The 25,310-nt window shown below is 39.9% G+C and overlaps 1 protein-coding gene across 1 annotated transcript; it reads left to right on the top strand.

Moving 5' to 3' along the window:
* The first annotated feature begins 563 nt into the window (after nucleotides 1-563).
* On the top strand, nucleotides 564-25,176 carry LOC108674680. Its single transcript, XM_047883978.1, has 20 exons — nucleotides 564-798; nucleotides 11,252-11,307; nucleotides 11,564-11,847; nucleotides 12,269-12,802; nucleotides 13,019-13,168; nucleotides 13,880-14,145; nucleotides 15,002-15,017; nucleotides 15,291-15,434; nucleotides 16,759-16,887; nucleotides 17,049-17,499; nucleotides 17,960-18,107; nucleotides 18,453-18,557; nucleotides 18,908-18,985; nucleotides 19,727-19,855; nucleotides 21,314-21,780; nucleotides 22,037-22,570; nucleotides 22,830-23,066; nucleotides 23,273-23,356; nucleotides 23,799-23,979; nucleotides 24,294-25,176. The coding sequence occupies exons 2-19, from the start codon at nucleotides 11,262-11,264 to the stop codon at nucleotides 23,942-23,944; spliced, it is 3,948 nt and encodes a 1,315-aa protein (XP_047739934.1). The 5' UTR covers nucleotides 564-798; nucleotides 11,252-11,261; the 3' UTR covers nucleotides 23,945-23,979; nucleotides 24,294-25,176.
* The last annotated feature ends 134 nt before the right edge of the window (nucleotides 25,177-25,310 follow it).

Genomic DNA, 25,310 nt, shown 5'->3' with positions numbered 1-25,310 from the left:
TTTTCCCCAGCAATGATTCCTGGATCAAGCTTCCTACATCAGATAATGTTTTCTATGACTGAAGGTGAGCTTAAGAACTATAGATTATACGACGAACGAACGCCAATTTTATTACCATCTGAAAGGCAAAAGGTTATTAACCTCTTATCTGACACCTCTGTCGCCCGTCTCACACGCGAGAATTTAATTCATGTTAATAAAACCGTTAAGTGTCAGTTCAGGTGCAGATTCAGAAATTGCACGATCCAACTACACACACCACGTCAACTTGACAGTTTCCTTTCTACGAGCCCAACATTCCCGTTCAGGAAGTTCAGCGAATTTATGCTGATCTCGGTTGTTGTGTAGCAGCAAAATAGCAATGACCTCGTGACGTGGTGAGATGCCTGTCTTAGTATTAGAATTAAAGCATCGGCACCCAATCGGATTTCGTGCATAATTCACGCTGGATGCAGTGATCAGAATTAAGCCAGCGTGACTCACGGGCCCACGGCTTCCAGTTCCACGGTTCCACCCTCAGGCCTCAGCCTGACAGCCTCTAGTTCTCAGTAGTCAAACGACTGTCGTGGAGTGTGGTTATTGCATTTGTTTGTAGGCGCAGCGTTTCGTGAAACGTCATGACTTCCACTCACATTTGCTCAATATTGTAAGCCTGCTAGAATTTTTGGTGTAGAAGATTTTACATATTTGTTGCAGATTCCTGTATTTATGAAATAGTGAAAGCTTAACGTATGCAACGGTGTGATCGATGTAATTGTTTCACAAGAAAGGTTTCCCGGCAAGTTTGTATTGATGAAGGTAAGTTGCAAGTAAGATCACCAAGGCACTGCTGGATCTGAATTCTGATTGCTTGACAAATGATTTTTTTAGCGTGCAGTAGTCACCGTAGTTGAAAAGTTAGAAATTATTTGTAAACTTTATTTGGCGCTGTGATGATTCCTTGCACTCTAGGCCAAGACTGGGTCAGTATCGATGTGTTTCTGTACCCACATTTCATCTATTTAGGTGACCTTGTAAGCTTGTTTCAGTTCAATCTCAGCCAAAGTTCGTTTATGTTCAAAGTCCTGCTAATGTATTTAATTCAAGCACATGTCTATTATGGTAATATTATTCAAGATGCTTCTATTGTATACGTTCACATAAATTACTCCAAGTATTTGATCAGTCCTGAAGAATATTTCTTCTCTGAAGGTTGTTTGGTCATTTTAGCTGACCTATTAAATGCATAAAGCGCCTAACCAACACAACACCCACCCATGCATGTTCATCGCACCTTCATTAATTATGTCTACCCAACCCAATCCTTCTCTTTTCGCGGGTCGCATGCGGCATACCTACAAAATAATCTCACGAAACGGGACATAGAACTTGAAGGCAAAATGAGCATAACAAACATAACATAACATAGTGATCTCGGCGCTGAAGCGTAGGCCTGATGTGGCCTATCGTCGATTCTTTTCCCTTTCGTGCCTTGTTCATAGAAGATCTAAAATCGTGTTATTTGACCGGATCTTTTCATGACTGACGATAGTTTGAAGTAGCTGCTAGACTTCCACCGGGTTCGATAAGGAGCTAGGCATTTCAAATCTGAACATATATTTTTCCATAGCTTTATCTAGTCTGTTCTTGATAAGTTGCAGCGCAGTTTTTTTAGTTTATAGCCGTGGCCCCTGGTGTTGGTTCTTGTTTCAAATTCTAGTAATCCTACGGGGACATTGTATAAACCATGAGTATACTTGTATACTTCAATGAGGTCCCCACGCAGACGTCGATAACAGAGGCTTGGAAGCTTCATAATCTTCAATCTTTCTTCATAGGGCTTGCCCTTCAGGCCTGGAATAATCTTTGTTGCACGTCTTTGAACATTCTGTATTAAATTTCTGTCCTTTTCAAATCTCGGTGACCACACGCTTGATTGCTACTATGATTATTTCTCGGATCAGAGTGTTTCTCCATTACCAGTCGCATATGATACCTAGGTAGATTGCCTCACTTGTAGGCACCAGCTAAGTTGTGCTTGAGTAACTACTTAGGGTTGCTGGAGTAACGACCCAGGGTTGCTGGAGTAACTACTTAGGGTTGCTGGAGTAACGACCCAGGGTTGCTGGAGTAACGACCGAGGGTTGCTGGAGTAACGGCCCAGGGTTGCTGGAGTAACGGCTCAGGGCTGCTGGAGTAACAACCCAGGGTTGCTGGAGTAACAACCCAGGGTTGCTGGAGTTTTGCTGGAGTAACAACCCAGGGCTGCTGGAGTAACAACCCAGGGTTGCTGGAGTAACGACTCAGGGGCGCCGAGGTCGCGTGACCGTCCCAGCGACCTTCAATTGCTCATATTAGCGCTTTAAGAAACAAGCTCACAAGTGAACCTCTGGCGCGGCAAGTGTCTAATTAAATCAAGTCACCTACTTTCGTGGTTCCCTAATCTCGATGAACCTAGGGGTTTGTTCTCTTTAATATATTTTATACTCACTGAGTGGCTTATGGATGTAAATACAACATGTAGACTGAGAGCAACGTGAGGCTCTGGAATTAGCGATGGATATTCACAGTCGTCGTGTCAGGAACTTGTTGCTAAGCTTTTAATCGTAATTCACCTTACCAATCCTGTCATAGGAGTTAATATTCATTGCAAATCACGACGAACTTAAAAATTAAACTCTACCAAGTCCTGTTATTTTGTAGGTGATTGTGCTATTTGAGTGTGTACAAATAACCGAGGATTGGGTTGTTTCTACACATTTTACTCATACTTCAAATCAGCAGATTATGAAGCACATAAGAACTTGAAAGATAATCAGTTATCTTCTAGGTTGTTGTAGCACTGGAATATTTTGATGGCTCTGTTGCTGGCGTGCTGGTGCAGTAAGACCTTGAGATGCGCAAGCCATTGAAGTCGGGTAGCCTCCGTAGACTTAATAGCCGCGGCCGCGTTATTAGAGCTCAGCTCATGACCTCCACACATGACAACCGAGCCACTTTCTTGAATATTTTCCTGGTGATCTAAGTCCTATGTTGGTCGAATGAGATTATACGAAATGAAGTGATCTTAAATTTTATAGCGTAGTGAAATGATTGTAAATATAAAGGTGTGAGCAAATAATTAGTTGATTCTGATTAAGGTGATTGGCAGTCCTGATGATTTTAAATGCTGTATTGATTTCCGAGACGGCAGGAGCAGGTTTGAAACTGCAGTGTTAAGATTGACTTTTGTATTAACTGCAACTTAAATTTCATGCAACATTGCAATTATTGTTTTTCCTTCCGGTCTATGTAAAAACAAAACCTAAAAATTCTTTTTAAAAAAATTAGCGCAATGCTAACGAATTAGTATAAAATGTTTTCATTTGCAACATTATTCCCTAATATTCCCATGACTGTATTTTTGTAAAGTCGCCTGCTGCTATCTGTTCTCAATTAATATACCTATATTTTAAATTCGTCCATCCGAACTATCTGAAACGTTTAATAACTCTTTAAATATTAATATATATGGTGATTGAACGACGTTACCATTAGCTTTTGCTTGAACATAAACCTCATAACTTGGTACACAGTTTGTCTCTTAGCAACCGTAAGGTACGATCGTTGACGCGTGGCACGCGGGAATCTTCGACAATGAAACTGTCCTCGGCGTCACTGCATTGCTGCGTGCGTTGTACATGTGTGACGAGGAGCCATGGCATGGCCATAGTTCTGACGCTACGATATTATGCGCTGGTCTCTCTCATCTGGTGTTATGTATCCCATTGACCTCGCCTCATATATATGGAAAATTATAGGCATGTTCGGAGCAATGTCTACTGTAGGTAACATTATAGGCAAGTTCAGAGCAATATCTACTATCTGTCTCTTATACACATCTAGATGTGTATAAGAGACAGATGTGTTTCTGTACCCACATTTCATCTATTTAGGTGACCTTGTAAGCTTGTTTCAGTTCAATCTCAGCCAAAGTTCGTTTATGTTCAAAGTCCTGCTAATGTATTTAATTCAAGCACATGTCTATTATGGTAATATTATTCAAGATGCTTCTATTGTATACGTTCACATAAATTACTCCAAGTATTTGATCAGTCCTGAAGAATATTTCTTCTCTGAAGGTTGTTTGGTCATTTTAGCTGACCTATTAAATGCATAAAGCGCCTAACCAACACAACACCCACCCATGCATGTTCATCGCACCTTCATTAATTATGTCTACCCAACCCAATCCTTCTCTTTTCGCGGGTCGCATGCGGCATACCTACAAAATAATCTCACGAAACGGGACATAGAACTTGAAGGCAAAATGAGCATAACAAACATAACATAACATAGTGATCTCGGCGCTGAAGCGTAGGCCTGATGTGGCCTATCGTCGATTCTTTTCCCTTTCGTGCCTTGTTCATAGAAGATCTAAAATCGTGTTATTTGACCGGATCTTTTCATGACTGACGATAGTTTGAAGTAGCTACTCGACTTCCACCGGGTTCGATATCTGTCTCTTATACACATCTAGATGTGTATAAGAGACAGGAGCAATGTCTACTGAAGGTAACATTATAGGCAAGTTCAGAGCAATATCTACTATAGGTAAAATTATAGGCATGTTCGGAGCAATGTCTACTGTAGGTAAAATTATAGGCATGTTCGAAGCAGCATCTTCTGTAGGTAGTTCTTTGATTACATATAAGCACAGCGTTTTAACCAAAGGCCCTTGCCATGCCAGTATTTGTCTAAACGAATAATAAATCCTTAGACAAGACAACATGCAAGCTGTATACAAAGATGACGTCTTTTGTTAACCCCTTCAATGTGTTTCATGAATTCAAATGAAATTCTTAAACGAAAATTTGAAAACACGATCTTCCTGACCATATCTGAGAATATAGCTGCTGCAGGGCTTAAAATTGGTATCGTGACTCAAGTGTGTTGGAATTGAGTGTGTAATAAGCTCAAGGTCATCACTCATTACCCATTATTTCTTCACCTTATCCGCTAATGGCAGTCACAACCTTGAGTTTAGGTCATCCTCGAGTATCACAAGTGCCCTCGTGCCGAGGGTTCTCATTTCACGTCCCTCGTCATCGGGAACTGGTCATTACGATGCGGGCCTCACGTCCGTAATTTAGGGTCAAGGGCCCATAGTATATCTCGATGCAGTCATGCGACCATATTGAACCCGGGCTTTATTATTTGATTGCTACAATCACAGAATAAATTATTTTCGAGTAACTGATTTTTTCCGATGTCGTCTTTGGAAGTCCGATGAATAAAGTCCGTCTTATGGAGTCCGATGCCATGGAATCTTTGCGGTTTCCACAAAAATATTCCAAGGGCAGTAATTTACTTTATTTACTATTCCTTATAATTATATTTTCAAGCGGCACTTAGCGCGAATTCGTTTCATACTACGCAGGTCCATGTCACGCCTCGTTGCAACGGTAAGTTGTCCCTTGATTTTTATGGTCAAAGCCACAATCTTTCAACCATTTCATGGAGAATTAACTGAGAAAAGATTAATTTTTGTAGGCATAGAGGAGAACCCTGTTTCAATCTTGCACAAAAACATAGCAAACATTAAATCTATATAGACCAAGAACTTTACGTTGTGAAGTACAATTACGATACAGAACGAATTGTGGAAATTTAATTGTTGTTAAAATTGTGAATGTACCATTGACACTATTGTAAAAGCAAATTATGGCTTGCAACAACTGCAAGGTCATTGTAGCGCAACAACAATTGCTGATGGCATTGCGAAAAGTGCAGTTTCATTGTAACGCAATTACTGCATCTTAATTGTTGTGCAACAATTAACTGCATACTCTTGTAACACAATAAACTGCGTATTCGTTGCTTTTGATCGTACGAGCATATTATAGTGAATACTTTTAAAAAGTAAGGAGAGTACATTCAGAAAGTAGGAATAATTCCTTCAGAAAGTATGGTGTAGCGGTTCCCAAATTTTGGGTCGTGGCAGTGTTCAGCTGTGTGTACCACATTTTTCTTGTTGAATTTTACAACTTTTCAGAAAACTTAGGCAGTGTTTTGATTGTTTTCATTGATGAATTATTGTCACAAGCAATCCAGCATTAGATGACCGAAATAAAAAATTCTCATCCCTCTTTCTAAAACACTGATTTCAGAGGCTGAAGTAGTGTCAATATAGTGTAACCTTTATTTTTAGGAAGAAAGGCTCCGTTTGCAATTTTGGTTGAAGTCGGTACAAACGGAGCTTGACTGATCCCAAGCCCACATATACGACAGTTCAAAAGGAAGAATTTGGATGTAATTAAAAAACACTGAATGGACCGCTATGATCTTTGATTATGATATTATGATTCTCTATCATAATATCATTATCGCTTTATCATAATTGCTCTATTCTGTAAGACGCTCCTTGCTGCTCTCAAATTCGCAATGAAAACAGATCTATGATACGCATAGCCAGCCACATTGAAGAACACTGCACACCAGGCCATTTTGAAGTTGAGCAAAGTCATGGTTTATTTAAGTTGAGCACCAAGACATTTTCTTCTAGAAATCTGTGCTGTCAAAGGGCAATGTTTTTGATCGTGTACTTAAACTCTTTGATGGATTCAAGATGTTTACGGTCGCTCACTGGACGATTGGAAGGAGTTGTTAAAGGATATTCGATAACAGATTAAGTGTTGTCTTGTCGATCTACCTAATTAATAGGTTTGTTTCATGCTGTAACCTTGGAACTCTCTCAACCACATTACTCATACTGATTTTTCAAAACTTTTGCTTATCCAATCAAATAATTAAAACAGATTATCTGCTGAAACAGGTTTGCGATGTGTCTTGAGTCGCACAAACCCGCGCGTTGATTTGATTGTAGCAGAGATGCATGCAGGAGCTTCCTTTTCATTAATTGACACTATTGAATAAATGTTTATTAAAATACACACTAACTGCTGATAAAAATCTGCAGACATTCGTTCTTGCGTTCTCTGTTGCGATTAATATATGAAAGTATCAGCTAGAGCATATAGAAAATCTGTGCGTTCTATAGGACCTAGGTAGCCGTATAAATGTGGGGGAAATGACACGTTTACTGTATCACGGAAAGGGGTCACGTGCGGAAAATGTTTGGGAACCACTGGTGAAACGACTACTACAAAAGGTAGAGGCTAACATGCATAGATGCTTTTAGATCAAATAGAGAATATCTTAATTCTGTTATCCAAGCTTACCCCAGACAACTGAATGAAAAGTTTATTATTTATATTATCGTCATTTCCCTACTTATATTTGGAAGCGTCTGTTAGTACGAAATGTGTATCTATAGGAGACGTCTCGTGTGATCGGTTCACGGGACAAAAACGGGTTGCAGTGAAACTGTTTGCAGTTAAATTAAACTTGGGAAACAAATGCACTACCTAGCGTCAGCAAAACTACTAAAATAGGAAAAGCACAGCCGACTAAATCCTTTGTTGGTAATTTTTCCATATTGCACCAATCTAGCTTCCTACTCTGCTAGAAGATGTCTATCGCTGGCGCTGTCCTCCAAAGGAAGGTAAATAGTTGTCATGCTTGGTGGCTTCCTCCATTAAATGAACTTGATTGTCTCTCAACCGAACATGGCTGTTCGCTATTAACTTGGTTGCTCTTCTTAACACCATCTGAATTTGTTGCTCTTCTTCACTAAACTGAACTTGGTTGTAACGCTGTGTCGGATGATAGCTATGTACTCCGGTTAGCTTTACAGCTTCCTGCATGATGGTGAGGAATATCGTCAATACTCTCCTAACGCCATGGAATCTTTGCGGTTTCCACAAAAATATTCCTAGGGCAGTAATTTACTTTATTTACTAATCCTTATAATTATATTTTCAAGCGGCACTTAGAGCGAATTAATTCGTTTCATTTCTAGGCAGGCCCATTTCATGCATTAGCGGGCCCACAAACTTTCGTTGCAACAGTATGTTAATTTTCCCTTGATTTTTATGGTTAAAGCCATAATCTGCTTTTGTTACTGAATGTCTCTCAACCATCCTAAACCTATGACTTTTCACCAAGTTATGTTAAGTTATATATCTATTATCCTCGCTTTGTTCACAACTGCATGAATAGTTGAATGGCTATCGCAATTTCAATTCAAATAATCATAATAATTGTAACGAAATTGAATTGAATCTCGACCGATCCGAGCCTGCTGCGTACCCTTACCCATGTGTGCAACCTGTTGACTAGCCTACTTCGTAATCGAAAATAACCAAGAGAGTTCGTTGCCTTGCAAAATATGAAGGCACAGTTGAATTATCGGTGGGCGAACGTTGGCCGGCGATAATCAGGTCACAAATTTTTAATCTTATTTATGCGTGCCTGGGCACGCAAGTGGCAATCGATGCGACGACTCATCGACATGACGGTAGAGCGCGGCACATTCCTCACACAACTTAGCAACTGGCTTATTATGCATTGAAACAGAAACCAGCTAGAATAACTCTCTGAGTTATTAACATATTTTGTCAATAATAAATTCGAAAATTGAATTAAATACAAAATCTAAAATACTCATGGGAAGTCATTGTGTTGAAAATGAACTTATTACCTTTATAACGAATGATGTTCAGAATAAATCAATATGGTATTGCATTTCTCAGTCGAATATTCGGTCTCCTGTTGTTTGTTCTGTTAAGCTCTATGATGATCATTTACTTATGTTCCACGTCGACGTCAGTATGCGACACTGCGCAGTTTATTTTTCCTATAATTCTATCGTTTTAATCAATGCGCTTCTGGGTATAAGTGGACCCTGGCTAACAAAAAAAAATTACCTTACTCTTTAAAGAGAAGAGCTTCAGAGCATCAGAGACTTTGTCCAGCTGGTCATGCCTTGAGCTCGTCAGCCCTTGAGGTGGCGGACAAACAACACAAATCGATTACTGTCTTAGCGAACACTGCTTGCTGTTTCTTAGAAGGTACTTCCCGAAACATTCAAAGTGAACCGTCTGGTTGAGAAAAAAGCGTGTTATCTATTTGATGGTACTTTATGTCACTCAAATAGTATTGCAGTCTCGTTGAAAGAATACATTGCTGCACTAAGCATTGACTCGCCGTCTCTCAGAGAGTATTGATCATTGTTTTAATTTGAGCGTATAGCATGCTGTCTATTACATAGAAAATACTTTCTCTCAGAAGGTAGTGCGGTCTCTTTAAACATATAGCTTACTGTATTCTGTCTCTCACATGGTACGATCTCTGCTGTTTGTCCAGCGTTAAACATATGTTTTGGGGTTTACAATAAGGAATGTCGCCTCATTGAAGTAACAGATGAAACTGCAAGAAGTGGGGGAACGTATATAGTGTAGGTAGTGCTCACGTGGGAACAGCAACACTACACAGCGATAGCAACTTTTGTGGAAAATGATAATCTATAGTCTTATTCTACGAGCTGATGAAGAGCGTGACACAATGCGAAAATAGTTGGTGGTGCAATAGCTAGTCCTCAAGCTACAAAACTCATAATTACTTTTTAGTCCATCGTGCAATAAGATCATCCACACACGATGAAAATCATATGCTCAAGATGAATAGTTGATGATTTGTGAAATGGTTTCAGCAGTTGTTTGTGGAACTATTCGAACTTCGGTAATAAAAATATTTGCTAAAATCTGATAAATGCAACGTTATTTGCACTACTATAAAGCGCCAAACCTATAACTATGCATGCTAGTTTAAAGCTAAACCTACAAAGTGTTACTTGAGAAGCAGTTTTGCAGTTTACCGCAAACGTTGCTTATTATTTCTGAGTACAAGTTTCTTAAATTTTCAGACTTGATGAGTTATCAAAACGGAGAACATATAGGTACGTTTCCGCTGGTGCAAAAATGCCAATGAAGTGCTTGTTAGAGGCCTAACTTACTATTACTCCCAATTTTTCCGTGTGCAAGATTGCTGAAAGAAAAGTAGTTATTGAGATTTTGAGTTGGAATCCACAGACACAAAATTTTTTCATGGTAGTGAACCATTCTAGGAAAAGATCAGCAAGCTGCCAAAACAATTTTCTTGCCCATCTGCGTTTGGATATAAAATGTGATTCCAACTCACACAGCCGGTATCCTTTGAGGTTTTGAGAGAGACAGCATCGCTCCATATAGAGTCGCTACTACACAGCCGCTGCTGAAACGTGTCCCGCGGCCAACACAATCAAACTTTGTGCTCGTGCGCTCACCGGTGTATGCAAATAAGCACGCCAGAGCCAAGTATTTGTGAAAAAATACGTTGTTATCATTCGAACCTAACATCAGGAAAATTGCGTGTTTGCGCGATGTGTTCCAGGTACGGTTTGGTGCAGGTACGGTGTGGTGCAGGTACGGTATATGGTGCAGGTACGGTGTGGTGCAGGTAGGGTGTGATGCATAATGTGGTGCAGGCATGATGTGGTGCAGGTACGGTGTGGTGCAGGTAGGGTGTGATGCATAATGTGGTGCAGGCATGATGTGGTGCAGGTACGGTGTGGTGCACGATGTGGTGCACGATGTGGTGCAGATACGTCGAGCGTAAATAGGCCACTATATCGGTCGATGCTCGTGGCTGGCTCACTATATGCTGCAGTTGACCTGGTAATAAACTCGTCAGTCAGTCAGCATTCGGGCCAAAAGATTATCAGCATTGAGTTCATCAACGCGTAATCAGATCGCGAATTTGGTTGCGAATTGCTCATTGCAACCTCAAATAACCACTGATCGTCGGATTTGGAACAGCCGTAGACGAGTTAACGGCAACACGGACCGAAGTAATTATGAAAAAAATGTGCCTAGTGACAAGCAACTGATCCCAGAGTTCACGATTGGCTTTTGCTGCTTGATTTTTTTTAAGATGAATCTCATTCTTCATCGATCTACCCATACATAACTTGTGAATTGAAGTCGAATTAGGAAAAAATCTTGGAGCCTGAATTTGAGGTTATCAGAAATCATGCTTGAAATTTAATTTAAATCTGGGCAGGAGTTGGGGAAATATTTTCCGGTAACTATAGAAGTGGCCGTAAACTGACCGCGTGAATGTCTGATGAGTATCATAGGACAACGAAGTATTGAGCTGTCTCTCATTGCCCTGTTGCAATGCAGCGAGAACTTCTAGTGATGACAAGAAAATAGTTGATGATGCATGGTCGGCGAATAAAAGAGTCAAGTGATGATGAAACGTTAATCTTTCTCTGTCTCTCTCTCATGTTCTAATTTAAGAGCGCTGATGTATCAGTAAATGCTTTTCTCTACAATCAACAATCGTTTTACAGACTGCCAGTGATGTCGCTTTTGGAGAGAAAGAAGAAACAATGGGAGGAAGAGCGAGGTAAGTTTACTAATCTCAACCGTGTAGAAGATTTAAATGTGGCTTGAATAACGATTTTATGCATGCATATTTTCTTAAGCGCTTCCAACCTTTTAATGAGCGTGAAAATGTACAAGGCTACTTTCCTGAAACAATTCTCTTAATTTGAGTAAAGTTGATCGCTGGCCAGTAGTGCACGTTAATTGAGCAGCAAACAAGTTTCAAGTTGACTCAATGTAGCTAATATTTTCTAATGAGATACATTGTTTCTCATCAGCATTCCTGGCTGGAGCTGGCATCAACCTTTGGGGTATAACTAAGGAGACTTCCAGAAAAGAAAGCTCATCGAAGAAAAGCTCATCTTCTCCATCTGACAATCCCACCGAAAACGCGCTGAAGCTCCATCAGGAGCAGCAGCGCCTGACCATGCAGCTGCAGAAGCAGGAAATGCTAGAGAAGCATCTAAAACAAGAAGAAAACACAAGAAATACTGTTCAGGAACAATATCAGACCCAGCAGAGTATTAGGGTCGACTCTAAACCAGTCCCATTGCATAAACAGGTTGGTTAATGCACACATGCAGTGCACGTGTTATTCCTATAATAAAGCCGTCTTGCTACTGCACCTTTTAGGTTGCAGAATGATTCTGCTAGAATAACAACCATGGCTACAGCACATACAGTGTTACGTGGTGTCGACTCATAACTTCATATAAGGCTGGTGCTCCTATAACTGCATCTAATATGATTTACAACCAAGTCCCACGAATAAACATCTTTCAGATCGTTCACACGATGGCTCCTGGTATCTTCTCATCTATTTTCAGTAGCATTATTCAAAACAATTGTTAACTCCTTGAAGATTTTCCAGAGTTGCTTTCATATTAAATAATCTTTCTTTTCCACCTCCCTATCTCCATTCTTCATTTAATTTCCCTTTGTGTGACGAGAGTTGTCGTGAACAGGTTTGTATTTCTCACCAGAGCGCAGGTACCAGAAGGATTGTGTCCCCAGTAGAAGCCGGTATCACCATCCCCGACGACTACCTCAACAGAAACCGCGAAACTCTTCGCAACAACCCTCAGGGACACACTCTGAGTCGCTCACAAGGGCACCTACCCTCTGAAAAACACTACAACCCCCAGCCTTTGACATCTTTTCGTAAACAAGACAGCTTCTACGATATCAGCCTACCTTCTTCCAAGTCTATCCCGAGTCTGCTTCCTTCACAGTCCATTCCGGTACTTCAGCACCCCGAGTCCAACCAAGGTCTATCCGCGTCTCGATCGTTCCCTCACCTCAGCGCCTCCGTTGACTCGGTACAAGGTTACCAAATACAGAACCAAATGGGAGCTGGACCTGCATATTATCAGCCGTACCAACAACAGTACACACAACAACAGTACTACCAGCAGCAATATCCTCAACAACAATATCCTCAGCAACAATATTCTCAACAATACCCTCAACCGCCTTATAGTAGTAATGACTTTCATTACTCTCAGCAATCAGTGCCTGTAAGTATATTAGATTTTATTTCTGTTTAAACTGTTTCTGTTTAAATGTTTTTGTGCTCTGTTATATTTACGGAAGAAAATTACTTTTTGAATATATCCCCATTAGTCTCTACGATGATTTCGATCGTTTTTGCTGAGAATTACCTTAAATATATTAATTAATAACAACACCTTATTCTTAATTATGGCATATCATTAAGGTTTTATACTCAACAGTACCCTAGCGGGCTACCGCAAAGCTACCCTCTTGTCGGAGCGTCAGGCTACGGATACGGCAGTCCGTCCGGCACCATGGACGGAGGAGCTGCCTTGACCCAGTCTGTTGCCAACGCCTCTTACCTCGTGCCCACCTCTTCCGGCCGAGCTGTACGTTCCCTAGCTCATCAAACTGATAAATAGTACTTTAGTTTAAACAGATTATTCGATTTAACTTTATAAATTCTTCACTCAATCATCAAACATTCCTAACACTAAAAAATATTGTTCTGTGAAACAAAACGTTCTGCATTGACAATCTTGCGAGATCTATTAGGGAACATTTTTAATATACAGTCGTTATGGTTACTGATGTAGCGTCACTGCAACAAAAGCTTTCGAAAATATACTTGCTATTAATGCTCGCGGATTTTCGTGTGTCTTTTCAGAGATCAAAGTCTATTTTCAAGCATTTTCTTCCAATAATACATATTGATGCATGATGATTGTTCCTCGTATCTTGATCTGGAATTTCCAGTTACCGTGATAATTATGGAAAATAATTATAATCTTATAGAAACAAGTACATGATTGAACATAACGATATGTAAACAGAACCTATGAGCAAAAACCACGTTATTTTACCAACAACAGTACTCACAGCCGTACCAACAACAGTACTACGTTTTTGCTCGTTTATACGTTTAATGATTATATATTTATATTATCATTAAATTGGTAATGTTAATATATTTATAATTAATATATGTATAATGGCACGCACGGATAGTATATTTATATTATCATTAAATTAATATATTATATTAATTTAATTATATGAATATTTAAATAGGTTTAATGATAATATCGGTGGCTGAACAGGAGCTGCTGAACGTTCGCGGCACTCCCCCCGCGGACGGCGTAGGTTGGCAGAGTGTGTACGACGGTCGTAAAGTCTCCCACGGCGACTCCAGGTCCCGGAGACCTACGGACTCTGGAGGGTCACGGGCCAAGTGGGGGGACCACGGGGTGGGGGTAGGGCACCTGTGGGAGCCTACCACCGACACCAGGAAGGATTCCACGCCTCCCTCCTGGGTGCAGCAGCACGCCGATGGTGCTACGCCGGGGCAACAGCAGTCGGAACAGCGGTAAATGCAGTGTACTTTGAATTTTAATAAATTTAAGTGTCAGTGTAATTTAACTTGTAATAATTAAAACTTCAACTTACCGGATGTTTGAATTATTCTCGTTGAAAGTGTCTTTTTTCGTCTATTTTGAGACACGTATTATTTTTCACTGAATTTTATGAATGCTTCCATGAATAACAATTGCTAATATCGTTAGTCAAAAACTGCAAATTATAAAAAAAAAATCCGCACCGGTTTTACTGCTGGATGTTGTATATCAATTACTCGTGAGTAGTTCTTACTTCACGAAGAAATTCGATGCCGTCAATAAATAAATTTCAACTCATTTTCTAACTATGTGGAAACTATTCGATTTCATTAAACTAGAAGGCCTAACGCAGTCTAATGACACCATGATGCTTCAAATAGATTTAGGTATTGTATTGGATCAAATTGAAAAAAAAACTTTCTTCTCTTGACCTAATTACAAAAAATATTCATTCGTTATCTAAGTTCCAAAATTTTCCCTGTTTTGTCCTCTGTTATTAAAGTTGACACCTAGTGATGTGCATTAATAATATATAGTAATGTGGTGATGTGCATTAATAATATATAATAAATGTGGTGATGTGCATTAATAATATATAATAAATGTGGTGATGTGCATTAATAATATATAATAAATGTGGTGATGTGCATTAATAATATATAATAAATGTGGTGATGTGCATTAATAATATATAATAAATGTGGTGATGTGCATTAATAATATATAATAAATGTGGTGATGTGCATTAATAATATATAATAAATGTGGTGATGTGCATTAATAATATATAATAAATGTGGNAGACAGGTGGGTGATGGTAAGGTAGAGGGTTATAGAGAGACAGGTGGGTGATGGTGAGGTAGTGACCTTCACAGGGACCAAGAGAATGATCATATTAATTAAAGTGTCAACTTTAGCAAGCCGTTAGTATTCCATATCCATCATTTAGTCTTCACTGGTAATCAGGCATAATGTATGGCGTCGCAACAAAACCAATTTTCAGATCAAGTTTCAATTATCGAGAAGTTGTGGTAAATTTTATTATATCAACTATCAACGTAACATTGAATAATCTTTTGAAAAAATAATCTCTATCGAATATGTGTCGCTTGCTCAGTTGGAAGAGAAGAAGAGGCTGAAGGAGGAGCAGGACGAGCGGGAGAGGAAGGAGGCGGCGCTGTGGGAGGAGAGGATCAAGCAGCAGCAGGAGAAGGAGGCCAAGGAATATCAACAGGAACTCAACAGACGCAGACAGAAGGAGGTGTGGAGTCAAGCATGTTATTATGGACGTTCATATTTTGGTAATATTAGGAAGAATTTAATAATGATGCTTTCGATTTTTTTTAATTAGTAGTCCCGCTTATTGTGAATGGACGCTTGTAGGAGCAAGCACATGCGCGTCACTCTACTGCATGGTCTTAATGGTGTATATTTTACAGTTTTATGTAAAAGTGCATATGCTCTCTGAACTACTCTCTGGGATATATTATGTATGCTATTCGCTGATAATAATATATATGATTTATATATACATTGTCTTTTAAACAGCCAGATGTTGGGCAAACGTTTTAGTCATTTAACTCCGTCAGCACTGAACGATACTCGAATCCAACCTTCGAGCGCAAATCTTGCTCATCTGTTAACCGAATTGCTACTCTTGACCTTTATATCATTACTTTTCGGCAGCAATATTTCAATATCGGTGCGCTTGTGATGCGATAAACAGGCTTAACCAAAACTTATTCACCAGCATTCCTTTTGCACAAAGATAGGTATTGCAAAATAGATGACTCGCGCACTCGAAATGTGAAACATTTGTAGAGAATCAGGTTTCAATAGCAATTTCTGCAAATCTCAAACCTATTTATCTATAACCGTTGATTATAAGGCTAAAAAACATTGGCCTCGAAAGGGTTCACATCAGTGACGTTAAATTTTGATGGTGGAAAAAAGAATGGGAATTTTCGTGCGGTTGTTGATGCATCTGTTGAAACATTCAGCGTTGCAAGCACATGCAACTTACTTAGCGACTTTTGTGCTTAAATTAGCGACTAGTTGTCATCGATCGAAGCTCAACTTCCCATATTGTTTTAGTGAAAAATCTCTCTTATATGCTTGCAATTTATTTTTGTAGAAGGTGGTGTTACACATACTTGGTTCCCGAAAATTTAAGAGCAAAGACAACGTCAAGTCAATTCACCCTGTCTCCAAACAAACAATTTCACAGAATAGCGTAATCGTCATTTCAAAGATATAAAAAATATAACTCAGTACTCACTGCAGTGAGTGACAGAGAGCGCATTTTCTCGTCGACAAAAACATGAAGTCACGGACGGACGGACAGACGGACGGACATGACGAGCAAAATAGTGCATTTTTTCCATAAATGAGAAAATGCGCTAAAAATACACGTACAATAAGCAGAGAAACTCTAAATTTACTCGAAAATGAGAAGGGTTTTAATTGAAGATTTGATCAATTTACTTGACTTTTTCGTTCATTTTAAATGTTCAGTGAACTTTCAATACAAGCTGACGAGTTATATAAGTACTTATGCCTTGATTATGCTCACTTCTCGTGTACAGGAGGCGGAGGAGCGGCGGCAGGTGGCACTGCAGGAGGCTCTGAAGAAGGCAGAAGAACGAGCAAAGAAGGAGAAGGAAGAAAGGAAAGGGAGGCACATCAACTATACTCCATCCGACCCACCCGCTCTGGTACTTTTATATTCTTCCGGCATCAGAGAAATAAATACTAATGCTCAGTTTGTGAGCGTTACTAATTCGAGGATCTCAACAATTTTCAATCGTGATGTCATTTAGGCTTAAACCATTATATATTGTAAAGAAATTATTATATTATATTTCTTTTCTTGCAGGATGAAGCCGTCGAGTCAAACGCGGACACAGAAATTGGACTAACATCTTCGGTGTTGTCCAGGGACAGCAAACGTGCCAGGATAAGCAACCCCATCACGCCCGTGAACAACACCCCTCAGACTGATGCTTCTGCACTGCCACACTCGCCTGTACACCGCGATGCAAATGGCAGGCTAAAAAATCAAGTTTCTGAACCTCTTTCCAGTAACATCGCCCTACACACTGAACCTTCTACTGCTTCTCAGCGCAGCCAGCCTGCTGTTGATGATGCACGCCGGATCTCGAGTGTTTCTTCCGCGCCTCCTGCAACGACATCGTCAGGCGTCGCTCCTGACGTGGTCACAGCGAGGATAAAACTGCTGACGGCGCTCGGTCTGACGCCAGAGTACCTCGTCTCCACAGGACTGCTCGACAGATCTACTCTGCTGTCGCTGCTCGGTGTTGGCTATGGTGAGGTCACTCAGTGTACAGACCTCCTACTTGTAGCTAACTTCAAAGAAGAATGTTGTGGTAGCCTTGTAGATAACCGATACGTTTTCTTTGGTATGTCAATATTTGTCATGCCAAAGATTGATTATATTCATTTTTCTCAGCCTGTCATGGCAATGGATTTGGAACTTGGACGAGGCTGTTACCAGTATTCAGTTATCGCAATCCACGAATCCAAAGACCGCTGGCAAGGAATTTTTTAAATTTTATTAAACTCTATGACACTTGATCGAGTGCAGGAATTGCGTGTCATTGAACGACCGCTGTTTTTTGAGAGTCACTAGATGAAGATATCATACCTTCCCAGACTTACTATAATTACTAAACTAAACGATACTAAAGTAACATTTACAAAATATTTTTTGGAATATTTGCCTGAAGTTCAATTCAATGTCCCATTAACTGAGCTCCTCCTGAGCAGAGGAGAAGTTCGTGTCAGCGAGGTCCGCGTCGTCAGCGTCACAGGAAGGCCCTGACGCAGCCTATGTCAGCGGTCGCTTGCTGACGCCGCGCAAGTATCGCGAGTGTCGGGAGTTTGGCACCCAGTACGACTTGTCAGCTCTTGGCAGGTACTTGGCGTCTCTTGGCCTTAACGATCTAACTTCTCTTCGAAGGTACTTGGCACATTTTTCAGCCCGCACGACTCGACAATTCTTGGCAAGTCTTTGACATTTGTTGTTATAAACGGAAAACAAAACCACTTTGCTGGTACTTGGTACCTGTTGCACCTATTGGCACGTCAAATGTGGTATCTCTTGGCATGTACTGTGGTACGTATCAGCTGTTGGCTTTCTTATAGTTCTCTAAAACTGATCGCCCGCTCTCTGCAACGCATCGAAGCTGCTCGTCTGTTCCCAACTGAGCGTTATAACTGCTATTCTGTCCGCTACAGCGTATTATCGCTTGTTTTACAGAGAGGAAGCAACAGACGATTCAGGCGGACGTCGAAGGCGGTCCAAAGCTGGAGGACATCGCCGGGGCAGCGCCACTGATAGCCGACCGCCATGGAACAGACACAGGCGAGACCTCACCTAGAATAGAATAGAAGTGTCGGCGTTGAAGAAATAGGCCCATGGCCTGTTGCCGATTCTTGAACTTTTCGTGACTTGATTCACAAGGGATCCGGCCTTTGGAACACGATCTTTCCATAATTCCATAACTGACGATTGATTGAGATAGCTGCTGGACTTATTGCCTGGTCCGTAATTTGCTAGGCATTTTAAGACTGAACATATGCTCCTCCCTCATTTCATTCACATACAATTGACAAATTTCGATACGTAATTGTCACAATATCCAATTCATCGTTTTATGCATGTATAGGTGCCAGAAGTACTGAGTTTCACGCGTGCCACGTCATGTCTTGCAGGTCCGATCGGCCCTACAGAAAGCAGTCAGATAAAGACCTCGTGGCAAGTCGGAGAACACGAAGGAAGCTCTACAACAGGTGAAAAATTAACACACACACACTTTAGATTTTATTAACAACATGTCAAATCGCGTCACCCATGATACGATAGAGAAACAATAAAAAAAATTGGCCTCGGATATTTCCCAATTAAGTGTTTAGGCCAGCAAACAGTCATCGTAAGTCAAGATCATGTCCCAAACTAATAGTTACTCCGTCAAGTTTGTTGATCTCGAGTTGTAATTTCAAGTAAAGCCCTTTGGTAGGCTATCTAGATAGTCATTGATTCATAGTTCGTGTATCAGTAAGTTGATATGTTTTAATTGAGAGGCACAGGCTATAAGTAAACTTCTTTCTGGAGATATGCCAAGTTGTCGTTTAGAGTTAAATTTCACGGCGGGCTGTTCTACCAAGTCACCTGCCACGCCGGATATACATTATTTTTTTAATTCTTGCTGATTATTATGATTATTAAAAATCATTCACTTGAATGATTGCGTGCGTTAAAGCCGTATGGATTACTGAGCCATTGAAGATCTCCTGTATAAACAATAGTTACTAACTAATTATGTTGATTTACCCAACTTCGCCTTTGATTTTAATATAAAATTTAAAATTTAATTTAAATTTAATATAAAATGTAAAATTTATATTTTGTTATATATAATATCAAATTTAATAACAAATTTAAAATAAAAAATTGCTTTATTTTAAAGCCTCATTGATGCACAACTGCTGCATTTGAGACATGACGAGTAATTAAGTGCATTTTGGTGTGAGGTCGCTGAGTGCGTCAGGAGGAGACACGGAGGAGAGCGACGCTGCGTCCGACGCTGTGGCGGCCGCTGCACCGCCTCGCCGCACCTGGGACCAGTCCCGGCAGGAGTCCATGTCTTCTGACCAGTCTCGGTACAGCTCATATGTATTATACAATTAAAGCTTCTGTTACGTGTACTATACAATTAAAGCTTTTGTTATGTGTACTATACAATTAAAGCTTTTGTTACGTGTACTATACAATTAAAGCTTTTGTTATGTGTACTATACAATTAAAGCTTCTGTTACGTGTACTATACAATTAAAGCTTCTGTTACGTGTACTATACAATTAAAGCTTCTGTTACGTGTACTATACAATTAAAGCTTTTGTTACGTGTACGATACAATTAAAGCTTTTGTTACGTGTACGATACAATTAAAGCTTCTGTTACGTGTACTATACAATTAAAGCTTTTGTTACGTGTACGATACAATTAAAGATTTTCTTACGTTTACTATACAATTAAAGCTTTTGTTACGTTTGATAACTGACAAATAATTACTGTGTTATTGTCCGTAATAATGCTTTGAGCTGTAGTGTAGCATTTTCAATCACATCATCTCATAACAAATTTTGAGTAAATAATTTAGTAAGAACACGGTACACGACGTGCACATTCTTTTCAATTATTTTTACCTGTCATCCCACTAAACCTGCCTCAATTATGGGCACCGAGACATTTCCTTCTGAGACATTACGTTCAATTTTCAGAGCAGCGATTCTGCAGGCAAATATCGTTCCTCCGAGTTATGAAATGAACAGTCACTTTAGGAACGCAATTGACGACTGTGATTCAAGAAAGACCACAGTTGTGTCCATTAGGTTTCAATTGTAGTTTTCTGTTATTTTAATTTTCATAAAAGTTGCGTGGTGCATGAAAATTAATTTTAAATAAAATTTACGAAGGACGAACTGCTAGCTTCTTCGAACCTTATGCAGCGGCTGTTAGCTTCTTAGAAAGCAGAATTTAGAGCATGCAAGCAGTTCAATGTCAGGTTATATAGGGACTCACTAAACTCATGCCATAACACAAAACTGATTCAACACATGTTGTAAATGGAATTTATTAACTTTTTACACAATCAAAGAAAATAAAAAATGCCCCAGCCCTATTACACGGTTTACTTATTTCCAACCCAATTGTCCTTGTATGTATCTCTATGCATCTGTATTGCACGGAACATATTTACATATGGCGCTTGTGCTGCAGCCAAACTCGTCATGAAAGATAGTGACGTCCACAGTTTTAGACTTTTGTCAGGCGGTCATGTTTGTTGGGTTTATATTTTGCTATTCTAAGTCAAGTAGCAAACCTGTATTCTAATTTAATAATTTATTACACCCATCATTTTACAGATTTTATTTGTATGATTTCACCTCAGCAAGTTATTAGTTATTACTCGATAATCCTGAAGTTTCCTGTCGAAAATTTTACGTTTAATGGTAATGTATTTTTATCGTGTTAGATTTTCTGTCAGATGTGGAGGGTTATGGCTGGAGAATTGCCGGGGTGACTAATATACATTAATATTAAGTATCTTAATTCAGATCTCCATCACCGTCGCAAGAATCAGCTGCTCAGAAATCAAAATCTCGATCAACACCAGCTATCAAATCGCTAATCACCCCAGTTTACAAGGAGCACGAACATCGGTCCCGCAAATCCACCCATCAGTTGTCTCGTTCTCTTCAATCTCTCCAGAAGATTCATGAGTCTCGCAGAGATTCACCGGTCTCTAGCCCCACTGGAGTTCCGAGGTCTCAGAGACGAGCGATCAAAATCTCTGCCATGACGCTAAAATTGGCCGAGACGTCTGAAGTTGCACGGGAAAGTGGTCATAATGAAAGAAATGTTAATGCGGGAATAGATGGAAATATGAAGGAACAAGCTGAGGCGCTGCCGGTGAACGTGACTTCGACGAGCGTCAGCAGAGATGAGGTCACCAGCAACATGACTGATGCAGTCGAGCCTCTCGTCAGGAGTGACTCTCCTCCAGTTCCAGCTTTAAGAAAGGGTGTGAAGTCATGTTGTCTTCATGAGAGAGTAGTGAATTAATAAGTCGTGTTAATGTTCATCGAAAGTCCCGACAGTTTTTCGTTGTAGCAGTGGAATATGAAATATATGCAGTCATGTTTATCTTCAATTGAGTCAGTTTCTCTTTTTTTCACAGAATTTTCAATTATTTAAAGCTAATGTCACTGATATTTTGTATTTTAAGCTTCTTGATCCAACATTGTTGTCATGATTACTTTATAATTACCTTTTTGCAGCATCGGATGTATTTGACGTTCCCGAGTACGCTCCCGGGGAAGAACCTCCAACAGAGCCCTACAAGCCTCAGCTTCCATCCGCGTCTAAAAGGAAACTTAGAAGAACTCAGCTCAGACCGACCAAACCAATTGCAAGTAGAACGAAACCTACCACTGAAATAAACGACGAGCCTCCTGATTCTCAGCCAACTGAGACGACTGAGGAGACTCCTCCGAAACGTTCACAAATTGACCTGACTCTTCAATATTACGAAGCCCACAGGCCTCCCAGTCCCCCCGTTCCTGCGGTTCAGAAGAGATTGGAATCTCAGAAAAATCAAAATTCTAAGCTTCCAGGCCTGTCAGACAGTGCGCCGGAAGACCCAATTGCGTCTTCTGAAGCAGCGTTACAGAGAGAAAATTCTGCAGGCTCTTCATCGTTACCGAAGTTATCATTGACTTCGAATTCGCCTTTGAAGCTTAAAACAAGTGGGAGTCCGAGTAAACAGACTGACAAGTCTCCGTCCAACACATCCAGAGATTCATTCTATTCAAGTGAGTCGACGAGTCGGAAAAAATTTAATTCAAAGTAAAGGTAATTTTCTGTTGTCGGACCAATTTGAGATGTCAATGATATGTATATTTGTACCTCGTTGAATGAGTCATTGTGACATCGCCAGTTAATAAACACCCTTGAAATCACTAGTAGTTTGGCTTGGACTGTTCTTGAAATTGCGTTTCTCCTTACTTTGTGGTGCATAGGTTAATGTAACATTATGTAACAAGTGTAATAAATATGAATATAACATTACAGGCCCACCAACGCCTCGACCTTTCAACTCCTCCTCTTCATCGGAAGTACAAATGGCTTCCTCCAGTTCCTCGATCTCTGCTCGAGGAGATAGCGGAGGAATACCTCGGGTGCCTTCAGCAGGAGGTCGACCTCCAACTCCACGCCGCTTACACCCTCTGCGCCCTACGAACCACTCCGATGACGTGCGAAGCAATGATAGAAATCCTGGTATTGACGTTCACAACTCAAAAGGAACAAGTTAGTGCTTAAACGTCCATGCTATTATTTGCTTAAATTATTGTTAAATTTTCCATTTTCGTAGCCTCAGTTTGTTCATAACCAGACTCCGTAACGAGAAGGCTGCAGAATCGCCACCATACTATGGTGTGGTACATAATGTCTGACAGATTTTAAGCTAAAAATATTGTATAAAATTCTTTCAGTTGTCTGATGATATTGCGCAGGCAATCATCAACTGAGCAGAATTGACATCAGCAGCGGCCCCGAGTTCATCAAGGCCGAAATTCTTGACAATGTGGATGTTCTGCGTGAGTTTGCTTAGCTTTATGATATATTTGTGAAGAGTTGCTACTACTTTTGCTAGTAAATTTAGTCAGGATTCCATAAATCATGTAAAATGATCTTTAGATTAGACTATTCTTACCGAGGTTCTGCTTGCAGCAGGTTTTAAAGAGCGTCTGTTTTCCCGCGTTGCTGCTGCATTTGCAACCTAATCCGTGATCTGATATAAATGGATATTAATTTGAATTCTGTTTAGCACGTTTAACATGTGCTAAGTAACTTCAATCATGATTTTGATAATTTCAGGCATGGAATAGAAATAAACTAACAGTTAAGACTGAAAAAAAAAAACTTGAACTCCTGTCGTCAGCAACTCTATTGATTACCAAGAAATGAATGTCATACGAGCAGAATTCGACCACCATCGATGAACTTGTAGTCTGATAATTTATTTCGTGTTTTTATTAGATTCGCGAAAAAGTAGCCTCACATCCATCACCGAAGATGACCGTCGCACTACTGCCAGTTTGTCTTCCGGCTACGAGTCCGGGCGTCGATCTTCAGACGCAACGTCGACTAAACCGCTGCCGGACCTCGACAAAATTGAGGCCTGAAACCCTGCACCGGTTGGCGCTACACACGCACCGAGGTGAACGAACAATGTTAGTAATACATGTGTGGCTGACGCTTGTTGTCTGGTTGGAATGTGTGATTACTGTCACGTATGTGTGTGGACAGAAATATTGGACTATAGGGATCAGGATTATTATCAGAGAACTCGATTTTAGATAATATTATCCCTAAAGCTAATAGGTTAATACTGTGAAGATATCTAACAAAGATGTTTTTTAAACAATGATATAGCTTTTTATAAGGTTATTGGAACTTATTGCACTGCTCAAGTTAGGACAGAAGAAGACCTTGATTAGCATTGTAATCTTATGTTGAAATTCGTAATTGCAGAAAAATCGGAGGCAGCGTCGAGATCTTGCATCAGATCTCCTAGCTGATGCTATCAGTTGGAAACCTGACAACTGCTTGGACGTCCTGGGTGACAATTTTCTAATCTCATTGCTAGAAACTGATAAGTTCATGTTTGTTAAAAATTTCCTCGTAATCCAGTAGTTTTGGATATGCCATGTGTTTTTTTTTTAATTCCTGCCTGGAATGATCGTGCCAATGAATGTGTATGGAGCCAAGAATTGGCAGTCGCTCACATCACGCTCACTGAGGATATCCATTTTAATTGAACGTCATCTGGACCTTCATTCGCGAGGTTACTGCACATGGGAGCATTTAATAATTTAATATAACGAGTCAATACGCCGAAGTCATTGCCTATATTACCGATCGTTTCTTTGGCGGCAGGTCATTGAGACGATAAGGTGCCAGCGTTGCTTTCATAATTGGAACGCATGCTAAGGGCCAGTTCGTCATGTCCTATGGATGTTTTTTTAATATCCTTAAGGGCTGTGGTAGGAATAAATGGCAAGTTTGCTATTTTGCATCAATGTAAGATTTTATTGTGCATTAAAAACCTCTAGTCATGAAGGCAAATGCTGGTGATACTAACGATGTTATTTTGCATTTTTAATTTTAGTGTAATTAATATGAATAAGTCGATATAAATGAATGCGAATATTAAATATTGCACAATTTGTTTAAGAAATGTACAGCGATTTCCGTTTCTCATTTTACACGGATCAAAGACTCTATCACTATGACTCGTTTACCAATGTTGTCAAATTACATTCAAGTAATTAAACAAAGCTGGCCAGTGAATTATATCAACTCGCGAGATGAGTTGATATAAAGATAAAGCGATGAGTTCTAAGTAAAGTTCAAACTTGAATGCATTTTTATTGATCCTTCTATGTCATTTATGGTAGCCAGTGCCATGCAGGTAAGTTTGAGGTTTTTTTTAGTAATGCATAGTTTTCACTTGGTGTTCTCAAGGAAATTTTAATTACTGATTTTTAA

The sequence above is a fragment of the Hyalella azteca genome, unplaced genomic scaffold (genome assembly GCF_000764305.2).
Source record: "Hyalella azteca isolate HAZT.00-mixed unplaced genomic scaffold, Hazt_2.0.2 contig14192, whole genome shotgun sequence".
Lineage (NCBI taxonomy): Eukaryota > Metazoa > Arthropoda > Malacostraca > Amphipoda > Hyalellidae > Hyalella > Hyalella azteca.
Note: the sequence above shows the minus strand (reverse complement) of the source record. Positions and strands in the feature narration are given on the sequence as shown.

What these genes read in the sequence shown, in the direction of transcription:
- LOC108674680 (XM_047883978.1), top strand. Translation starts at nt 11,262, where the DNA reads ATGTCGCTTTTGGAGAGAAAGAAGAAACAATGGGAGGAAGAGCGAG. An exon ending in ACTCTCAGCAATCAGTGCCT is followed by an intron (nt 12,803 to 13,018) that starts GTAAGTATATTA and finishes TATACTCAACAG; the next exon opens with TACCCTAGCGGGCTACCGCA. An exon ending in CCGCCATGGAACAGACACAG is followed by an intron (nt 18,558 to 18,907) that starts GCGAGACCTCAC and finishes CATGTCTTGCAG; the next exon opens with GTCCGATCGGCCCTACAGAA.